General features: G+C 40.2%; 1 protein-coding gene across 1 annotated transcript; it reads left to right on the plus strand.

Moving 5' to 3' along the window:
* Positions 1–3,848: 3,848 nt before the first annotated feature.
* IL22 (interleukin 22) lies at positions 3,849–8,822 on the plus strand (the record flags this gene model as incomplete). The annotated part of the gene is made up of 5 exons (XM_080812331.1): positions 3,849–4,031; positions 4,471–4,536; positions 4,661–4,804; positions 5,728–5,793; positions 8,206–8,822. The coding sequence occupies 5 exons, from the start codon at positions 3,849–3,851 to the stop codon at positions 8,281–8,283; spliced, it is 537 nt and encodes a 178-aa protein (XP_080668457.1). The 3' UTR covers positions 8,284–8,822.
* Between the last annotated feature and the right edge of the window lie 1,897 nt (positions 8,823–10,719).

Consider the following 10,719-nt stretch of genomic DNA (forward strand, 5'->3'; position numbering starts at 1 on the left):
GATTCCCTAATTTCCATCATATACAAAAACCATTAAAGACTGATTGTAAAAGGTAAAACCATAAATAGAGGAAAAGATAGAAGAATACCTCTGTGACCTGGAGGTGGAAAGAGACTTTCTAAATAAAGCCTTGAAAAGTACAAACCATGTAACAAAATAATGTCTTAGATGTCATCCAAATTAAGTTTCTGTTAAAAAAAAAAAACAACAAAGTTAGTAGAATAGAAATTGAGAGGAGAGTTTATTAGCCTACAAGCAAAAAGAGAAGAATTACATAAAATATACAGAAAACTCTTATAAATCAACAACAATAAAAGACCAAAGCCCGCTAGAACAATGGGCAATTGATAAAAACAATCAATTCATAGAAGGGGAAACTCAAGTGGCTCCAAGTGTATGAAAAAAATCAAATCGCAACAATAATAAGATAGTATTTTAAACCTCCAAAAGCTGGCAAAAATCTGAGCTAGACAGTGGGCGCGGATGTAAGGAAACAAACCTGTATTCAATGATTTGAGAGAGTTATCAATGCCATCTTTTTGGAGAGCAGTTTGGCAGTATCTAGTAAAAAATCAGTCAACTTTAAGACCCAGTGTACCTACTCATTGGATAATTATTCCAAAAATGTCCTCAAAACTATGCCATGACATGACTTGGGTGAGGTTACTGAGGGCTGCAGGGTCTGTAGTGTGCTTTTGGAGATGGATTAGGTGCCCATAGAAGGCAGAGCAAAAAGGTAAAATATGGAAACACACTATGGAATGGCATGTTAGAGAAAGGATCTACTTATGGTAACACGGACAGATTGCAAGAGCACAGTCCTGAAAGAAAGATTAAGAAAGAGAACCATTCCTATAAAATCAAAATACAGGTTCAACGACACTTTCTGTTTTACAAGGATTCAGAAATGTATATAAATACATTAGAGCAGTGGCCGATGGCAGGTGTAGAGGGGGTGGTGTATGGTGAAGAGGGAAGGAGGGTAAGGAAAGTGAGGTCTCTCTCTCTCTCACACACAGGGGATGAGGGAGACAGAGAGAAGGGATTTGCAGAGAACAATGATCATGTGTCTTGTACTGAGGAGTATGATGAATGTAAAGCTTTTTACCTGAGTTGCCTGACGTTCGATTTCTCCTGTAGAGATGTGTACTTCAAATGAATGCTGGACACCTGGGTTGTTCAGTCAAATATCTGCCTTCGGCTCAGGTCATGGTCCCAGAGTACTGGGATCCAGCCCCGCGCTGAGCCCCACATCGAGCCCCAGTTGGCCCCACAGTTGACTCCCAGCTCAGTGGGGAGTCTGCTTTTCTCCCTCTCCCCTCTGCTTTTGCTCTCGCTCTCTCTCACAGCTCTCTGCAACTCTCCTAATAACAAATGTTTTTGAGACTTCTTGTATCACTCTTCAGAAACCCCAGCACAGATTTTCACTTGAGGGGGTTTTGGTAAAAGCTCATGGAAGCCTAAGATCCTGGCTCCATTAGCACTATCTGTCTGATGTTTGTCCATCAGGAGTTTATAAGGAATCAGACCGCTGCTGTTAAAGACTGGTTTGCAAAGTTCTGGCATTCTATTTTTGTTTCACAGCTATTTATTCCCTATTCAGGAATGATAATGAAGCTGGCAAGGAGGACCAAACCCTCACTTTAAAAGTACCATGAAGGCAGTCCCAAATCACCTCCATGCTTGTTCCCAAAGATACATAGTACGTTATTTAAAATGACAGATCTATATATCTATATATATCTATTCACTTGACATCTTTTTTGTTGATTTCTTTTTATATGTCTGGCACTGTTTTAAGTGTTGGAGATAGAAAGATAAAAAAGACTAAGACTCTTGCCTGGAAAACACATAATTTGATGATGTCAAAACTTATTTTCCATGGGAACAAAATTATGTGTGCTTGTCAGGTTCCCAGGCAAACCAACAAAAAGCCTATTTAATCCACAGGATAGCTTAACCCTAATGCTAATATAATTATTCAGAGTTTTAGACAAAAATGGCCGTATCTGGGGCCCTTGGGTGGCTCAGTGGGTTAAGCCTCTGCCTTCGGCTCAGGTCATGATCTCAGGGTCCTGGGATCGAGCCCCGCATCGGGCTCTCTGCTCAGCAGGGAGCCTGCTTCCTCCTCTCTCTGCCTGCCTGTGATCTCTTTCTCTCTCTCTCTCTCTCTCTGTGTCAAATGAATAAATAAAATATTTTTTTAAAAAATGGCCATATCTCATATAATAGAAAATTGGATGAGAAAGCGTTTCCTTATCTTGGGCTCATTAACAACCTCAAGCAAATGTTTGGAATGGGCCTCGCTTTTATTTACTCTCCCGAATCTTCCCTTTTGCATTTGTCTCCTAAGCCCCATTCCCAAATGCTCAGTGCCATCATGTTGTTTTAATCCCTCACCGTGGCTCCCCACCTGGGTCTCTGCCATCTCACCAATGCACAAGATTCTATAATCATTCGCTTTCCTTCTTACAGTTCTTCAACACTCCTGATCTTGACTAGTTTTGAGGAGAAAAATCTGATCAAATGAATTTGCACATTCCTTTCCCTAGCAATAGGTCAGTGCAAGTGCTCCTTGTTGTGGACACCCCTGGGGGAGAGTTTCCAGTCTAATTTTTAGCTGTTGTTTAGAAATCAATGTATTTTTAATAATTCAAAGTCAACATGTAACCACTTTGGTGCCAGATTCTCTTCCATAGACATCCATGTATGTAATAAAAATTGTTATAAGAATTTTGGGAATATTATTTTGAGATTTAATTTGTGTCCTGTTTAGAATGAGCACAGGTAAGACTTTAAGATGAGCCATTATAGCCACTGTATTCTTAAAATACTCATATGTTAAGAAAAATAGTAATTAGATAGTTTAGCCTTTGTATTTCCAAATCTAGATTGATGCCAGTTATCATTCAATAAAAGTTTTTTTAAAGTAATCTCTACACCCAATGTGGGGTGCAAATTCATCACCCCAACATCAAGAGAGTCATATGCTCCACTGATTGAGCCAGCCAGGTGCTCCCAATAAAAAAATGTTAAGACCTATTTGCATTCCCCGTAATTGTTAAGATCACATTAGAAAGTCACAGAATGAGAAGAAACCAGTGCTTAGATTAGTCAACACTGTTCTTTAAAAAATGTGAGTCTTCCTCAGGATTCAGTGTATTTAAAAAAAGAGATAAAATTATTTTTAAAAATAGAGTTACCTCCAAATATCACTATTATGTATTTTAAAGCAGGGTATACAGACACGGGTCCTTTACTTCTGATCACCTTTAATGAGATAAGAATCTATGAAGCCGGTGGGAAAATGAGTCCATGACCAAACTGTTTACTCAGCTACTACAGAAGAGCAAAAATTATTATACCGAATCTGGAATCTATGAAGACAAAGCGGTTGTTGTTGTTACTATTTTTTTTTTTTAATAAGTGGGTTTTAGACAGTTTCTGGGATTTATCTGTAAAAACACCTTCGGGGCCCTAATAGTGACGTTTTAGGGAAACACTCGCATTTCAAAGTGGGAAAAATAGGAGGTGGCGTTTTGTGGGCTCCTGTGGTGGTTAGGTAGTTCTCAGAAGACAGTACTGGAAATTAGATATTTGCTGATGTCATATTTTTCACCAAAAAAATGTGTATTCTGGGGGCTATAAAAAGCAGCAGCTTCTACCTTCCCCTCACAAGCAGAATCATCGGAACAGTAAGTGTTTCTGCAAACTTGGGACGATGGGCTCATTTGAGGTGCTATACTTCTCGATACCTAATGGTTTGCCTTTATGTTTTTGCTTCTTGTTCTCTTGATACCAGGTTTTCCTTCTCTAGTCCACATTTGTTCCAGTTAGAGTTGTCTGCGATGGCTGCCCTGCCGAAATCTGTGAGCTCTTCCCTTCTGGGAGCTCTGGCTGCCAGCTGCCTCCTCATTGCCCTGTGGGTGCAGGGAGGAGCAGCTGTGCCCATCGGCTCTCACTGCAGGCTTGCCAACTCCGACTTCGAGCAGCCCTACATCACCAACCGCACCTTCATGCTGGCTGGGGAGGTACTCATCTCAGTCTCTATCTCTCTTTCGCATCTTCTCTACTTGGAACCTGATAATAGTTACTCAAATTTTCTCCAAAGTGTTACTGGGATCTTTAAGAACCCATCGTCTAGCCTTGGTGGTAGACCAGAAGATTATTTTTCTATGTCTCTTTAGAGACTCTTTGGAGATTGGTCTTTACCAGAAGACCTTCTGTTTTGGCCTTGATATGTACATTGAGTTTTACTCCAAAGAGGCCATTTATGAGCCCACCTGACTGTTTTCCCTCTTATTCCTCTGTGTATTATTTTAAACTCATGCACACATCTGAATTTTTTTTTTTTTTTTTTTTAGTCTTCATAGGGCTGCTCTGGGGAGAGTGGATAGAGAGCATCTCTACTCACAGACTTTTCTACTAGCTCCTCGATGTCCAGGCACTTAGTCTTTTCTTCTCTTCCAGGCTAGTTTGGCAGATAACAACACAGATGTTCGTCTCATTGGGGATACACTGTTCCACGGAGTCAATGTAAGCCATACTCATGATAAACAGGACAGTATGTCATCCTTGGTTATTTGGATACTGGTGATGATGGTCTGGGTCTTCCGGATGTCCTCTAATATGACCCCTGCTGTTTCACTTTTGCCTACAGAAAGGAGACCACTGCTATCTGATGAAGGAGGTATTGAACTTTACCCTTGAAGAAGTGCTGCTCCCCCAATCCCATAGATTCCAGCCCTATATGCAGGAGGTGGTGCCCTTCCTGACCAAGCTCAGCAACAGGCTAAGCCAATGTGTGAGTTCTTTTCTCAGCCTAACTCCAGACTCTCCTGCTTGCTTGCCTTCCTCCCTTCTCCTCTTTAGAGCCCTTCTCCACCAACATTCCCTGCCCCTTCCCAGGCTTGCAGCAAGAGGTGCCTTGGCAACACCATCACAAGTCATTTTGAATCACAGATATTTGTTTTTGCTTTAATTCAGTCACATTTTGAATAGATGGTGATGAAGGGGGTCTAATAGACAAGAGCACAGAAGGCTCCGTGTCCCTGGGAAAAAGCACCTCAGGTTATGTGAGATGAGAAGTGTGTTAGGAACTGTAGAGAAAAATGCCTAGATGTGGAAATGGATGCCTTGAGTATAGATAGAAGAGACGAGAAAGAGAGAGGCTAACAGGAAGATTTAATGTTCGGCACTGGGTAGGCAAAGATAGTTGCCTTTTGGATGGCGTGAGAAGTGACAATGGCAGAGGAATGTGACCTTGGTGGCTCTAAACATTTAAAATTATGAAAAAAGACTGGAGTGGAGTGAGCAGAGTGAAGGGACCTAGTATTTATGGAGGAGGGCCTCCTGTTCACACAAGACATTTCATGTCCATTTCTTGTTCTGAGAATGAATTTTTTTTTTTTTTTTGGTAGGGTTAGGGCTTTATTCTTCACAGAATTTGCATAAACCACTCCACTCTTTCTACAAACTTAAACCTCAGTAGGATTTCCCAAAGATGAAGAGAGGTCCCATGTAAGGGAAATGACTGGATTTTGGCGTCCAAGGGAATTCAAGAGCTCTGAAAATCTAGGTCACTGGTGAAATCTAGGTCATTGTGGGTAAAATTGCTAAGAACTTTTAACTCCAGGTGCATCGTAACACACCTCAGTTAGGGACGCCGAAGTTCATAAAACTTCAGTACCACAGTGTTAAAATAAGTGCTCTGTTTTCATTTTGTAGCAAATCGACAGTGATGACCAGCATATCCAGAGAAATGTGCAAAACCTGAAGGACACAGTGAAAAAGGTACTACTAATAACTACTAATGCTAACCTATTAATAGGAGAGACAAGTGTTGTTTTTCTTTTCTTCCCTTTCTTTCTTTTTTTTTCCCCCTATGTATAATTTTCTACTTGATTCACCTACATCAGTTTGATTATTTAGGTACATATATATATTATGTATGTATATATATCTGTATATTTATAAATAAATCTCCAAATTTTGTGAATTATAGAATGGCCAGGAAGTTAGGTCCTCTAATCTCATCACCCCATGTTTTGGGCATGACCAGTAGCAGAGCCAGGGCTGGAATGCAGGTCTCTTGAATCCTGTCCAGCACTGTTTCCAGCAGCAATTTGTGTTAGTTTTAGTATTATTAATTCTTCAGGAAATTTGAGATTCCTACTGATTCGTGTAATTTAAACAAGCACTTGTTCAAAAATAGAGAAGTACCTGGAGACAAATTTATTTGAAGTAATACTGGAAGCCATTGACTTGATGGTCTAAAACTTGGAGAAATAAATCCAGAACAACCATAACAGAAGAGTTGGACTTACCTATAACATGAATTTCTGAAATGACTGATACTTCTATTTAATTATTATAATACAATACCTAACAGCAATTGGTTTTAATTTAGAAGCAAGAGTGAGCCACCCCCAATTTCTTTTATGCAATTTTAATAGAATGGATTTATTAGAATGAACGCAAGTCTGAACTGGAAATCCTCTTTCATTCCTTTCCTTCCCCCTTCCTTTCTAGTCTCCTCCTTCCCTCAACAAATCCCCAGTGAGCATCTATCTGGTGTAGGTTAGTGTGCATTTGTACAGAGAATGATACTGTCAGGTGGCCTATTTGGGGAAAGGAACACTAGTAGAAGGCTCAGACTAGCAATTGTGACTCATCCAAAAACCAGAGGAATGATTGTTAGCAGCGAAAGTGATGCTCTTGCAAGTGGGTATAATTAAACCTCAGCAGCATGAAGGTTCTAGCTGATGGAATTTTTAGTAACAGGTGTAATCTCAATCTTCCCTTTTTTTCCACCTTGATATTTCTTTACAAAAAAAGTATTTCTTCCAAATCATGATTTAATAAACATGACCATTTCTTTGATCATTGAAAGATTTGTAGTCTTCCACTGTGAAGATCAATTCTCTTGTCATGGATCTCTTACCCAGGTGTGGAGGGCTGAATATTAGAATGCCATTGCCAAGAAGTGCTTTGCACTTTCAGTGTGAAGAATTCCTGATGTCAGTTAACTTTGTTGGTCTTAGAAAAATGCAGTGTGAGAGAGAAACATCTGAGGGGGATCCACATGGGGAAATAGATTTTAAAGATATCAACCCATTTTGAGAGAATTGATTTTCACATTTGCAATAGGGTGTCATGTGGAAGAGTGGTCATGCTTTTTTTTTTTTTTTTTAAGGGGGAAAAAAAAAAAAGCAGTAGCTCCAGAATGCATAGGTGAGAGAGGAATGTTACTCCGGGGAAGCTCAACCTGAGGGGAAACTTGTCCACACTAACTGAAACGGGAGGGTGGGCTTGGAGGTGTTAATTCCCGGCCACTGCAGGTAATAGCAGAGAGCAGGCTGTGGTAGAATGCATGATAGACAGTAAGGCAAGAGAACTGAGACATTCTTTATGCTCTTTGGCACCTTTGAGATATAAAATGTCCCGTTTGGCATTATGTGCAAGGGGGAAAGATGGAAGACAGCAGGAAGAGAAAGGCTTACAGTTTTCCTTGAAAGAATCTAGAGCAAATTTAATAGATTAGAGAATTTCAAAGGAGGATGCTTTGGACTTGAATTTGCCTTCCCGTCCTATGTAGTTGGAAAGCCTCTTCAGCATAGGACTTGGAAGGAGGAGGAGAGAAGAGGTGTTTAGAATGTGTGTTCGGCTTTCTACTAATTTGAGCAACTGGATGGGACTTATTTAGTATTTTCCCCACAAAAGTGAAAATCTGTATTTTTTCCCTTTGTTAGGGAGGTGGGAACAGAAAAAAACCACGTGTACTGGTAAATGTGCAGCTTTGATTCAACGCTGTGTGAGCTGAGCTTTTATAATTAGTTGGTCATAGACTGTCGTGAAGGGGTGAGGCAGGGCACCGGCAGGGACGAGGGGGCAGCACTTGTTCCTGCAGATGCCTGCACAGCTTCCGTCCACTTGCTCTGGTGAGCAAGTGACTTAAAACAGCTTGATTCGTGTAGATCAGTTGAGAGTGGTGCCTGCTGGTGTCCTTTTCAGTTCAGTTAACCATAATTCTAAGGTCTATGGCAAATCATATTATTTTCTTGGTAAAAGGGTATTATTAGTAATCTTACAAAAGGCAAAATCTCGGTTTCTGTCTCCAACAACCTAACCATCTTTTTCAGACTTGATCCTCTTTAAAAAGCATGGTATAAATGCTCAAATATTCATTTGTTCTTATTTTTACAGCTTGGAGAGGATGGAGAGATCAAAGCAATTGGAGAACTGAATTTGCTGTTTATGGCCCTGAGAGATGCCTGCATTTGACCAGAGCAAAGCTGGAAAATGGATGACTAACACTTCTTGCCTGTTAGAAATAGCAACAAGATCCCCTACAGGTTTTCTTTTACCAAAAGGAAAATGGGAAGCCAACATTTATAATCATGAGTGGATTCTAAATTAACCTCTGCTTAGCTTAAAAAAGAGAAAAATGTCACCTGTGTCTGGAAGACCAGAAGGTTGACCTTCCAAGCTTAATGAGAATTGCTGATAACATTTTATTGTAGTTGGTGTTTTATACACAGAAATTTATTTTTTTAAAGCAATTGTCTATTCCCATCAAAAAGATTACTTCCCCTTCCTTTAGGAACAAGAAAACCCCTAAATAACTTCATGTCCAGGATCAATACTTTGTATTTATGAATTTATTTATTATTGTCAGGACACATTTTATTTATGTCATTTTAATAATATAGATTTATTTATAGAAGCATTATATGGTATTGTTACTTAAGTATAAAGCTAATATTTATATTTATGACAGTAATTATGGAGGTATGTTTATTTGACTTCAATAAACATTTTGTTATCCTACATCTTGTGTCTTTGTGATTTGTGTCCCTTTACTATCATCATCATCCTCATCATCACCACCATCATCACCACCATCATCATCACCATCATCATGTAATCATTCCCACTTGCTAAATGGGCCAAGGATCTCCACTTTGTTCTCAACTCTAAGTCAATGAGGTGGCTGTTAGTATGAGCTCTGTTTTAAAGGTGAGAAAACAGAATCAGAAACATGTTACAAACATTGGGGTAACTACACATGGTGGACCTGTATCCAGGGAGGTCTATCTGATTTCTGGGCTCTCTGCTATATTATTGCCTGTGTAGATGTATTATGTTGACTTAGCATGTAGTTCTGAAAGAAATACAGTAAGACACTGAAAAGAATCCATTGGCCTTATTAACAGTTGTGGATAAAAGAACAGAGTGTTATTGTCAGCAGAGAAATACACATATAGTAGTTCTTACTGTGGAAGAATACTTTAGCTCTAGTCTGAATCTATTAGGGCAGGCATTTTCAGTTTTCCTGTAAGTCAGGAAATAAAGTAAAGGGGAAGTGGACGGAGTCTGGGGAGTCTTCAAAATTTGTTCAGTGATAGAAGGAGTAGAGATAGTTGGACTGATTCTATCTAGAAGAATGGAAAAGTGACATCAGCATTGGGGAATGTACATTTTTTTTTCCACAGAAAGTGAAAGTCAGGGTTCAGGAGAGGTCAGTGGGTCAATGGTCTACTGTCTATGGTGTTTTCTTCTCTGAAAAGTCAGGAACCCCGGGTTTATTGTACAGGTCACTCACCAATTGTTTGTCAAGTTCCTGCAGCAGTAGGTCAAGTCTGGTGGTTAAGGTGAGTGCATACGTAAATTGCAGTTTCACTCTTGGGTAAAGGGAATTAACATTTTTGAGTGTGGGTTCCAAATACTGACAGGTCCCAAAGCTAAGCTGCTTAGGTAATAGAATTAAAATTATTTCTGGGAAGGGTTTAGGACTCTTTTCCTCTCTTCTTCCAAATGCATCTCAGTGTAATAACTTAGCAAAAATTGGGGTTGTACTTATTTTTGACCAATTATAGAGCAATCTTCTAGAAATTGAGCCTTAAATGGAAGAATGTCCTTAGAATTGGTTTCATGAATGCTTCTATCTGGGGCAAGGAGTCTGAAATGAAGAGACTTTAAAAATTCTGGATGCTAATGAACATAAAACATAAGGTAGCAGAATCTTCTTCAGTTCCAAAGGGCAGTGCCGGCAAATTTTTTTAAAAGATTTTATTTATTTATTTGACCAACAGGGATCACAAGCAGGCAGAGAGGCAGGCAGACAGAGAGGAAGAAGCAGGATCCCCGCTGAGCAGAGAGCCTGATGCGGGGCTCAATCCCAGGACCCTGGGATCATGACTTGAGCCGAAGGCAGAGGCTTAACCCACTGAGCCCCCCAGGTGCCCCAATGCTGGCAAATTTTGCAGCTATATGAGATAGTCCAAATTCCTCATAGGGAGTCCTGACATAATCATCGGTACCTGCTGTAGCAATTCCTTTGCACCAGTGGCAGAGGGCACCATTTAGCTGGCACTATCAACACTGGTCTTGTTCTTGGCATTGGCAGAGGCCTTGGGTATCTCCTCCCCCAGTAGCAGACGACAACACCCAGCTGTTCAGGAAGACTAATCTGTGAGGTTGCATGAGACATAGGCCCCCAGAGACATCAACCAGCATGTAGGACCTATGAGAAGCCACTGCAGGGTTTCGAGTGTGGGACAAACTTATTATGACTCATGTTTGAGAAAGATCACTTTGGTGTTGGGTGGAGAGTAAGTCTAGGAGGGGTAAGACTAGAAGCAAGTTCAGCACAATCCTTTATGGGGGAGGTGGTGATCACACTGGAGTGGATGGGAGTGGAGCCAGAGAAAACTGGCA

Source organism: Martes martes, assembly GCF_963455335.1.
Source record: "Martes martes genome assembly, chromosome: 8".
Classification (NCBI taxonomy): Eukaryota; Metazoa; Chordata; class Mammalia; order Carnivora; family Mustelidae; genus Martes; species Martes martes.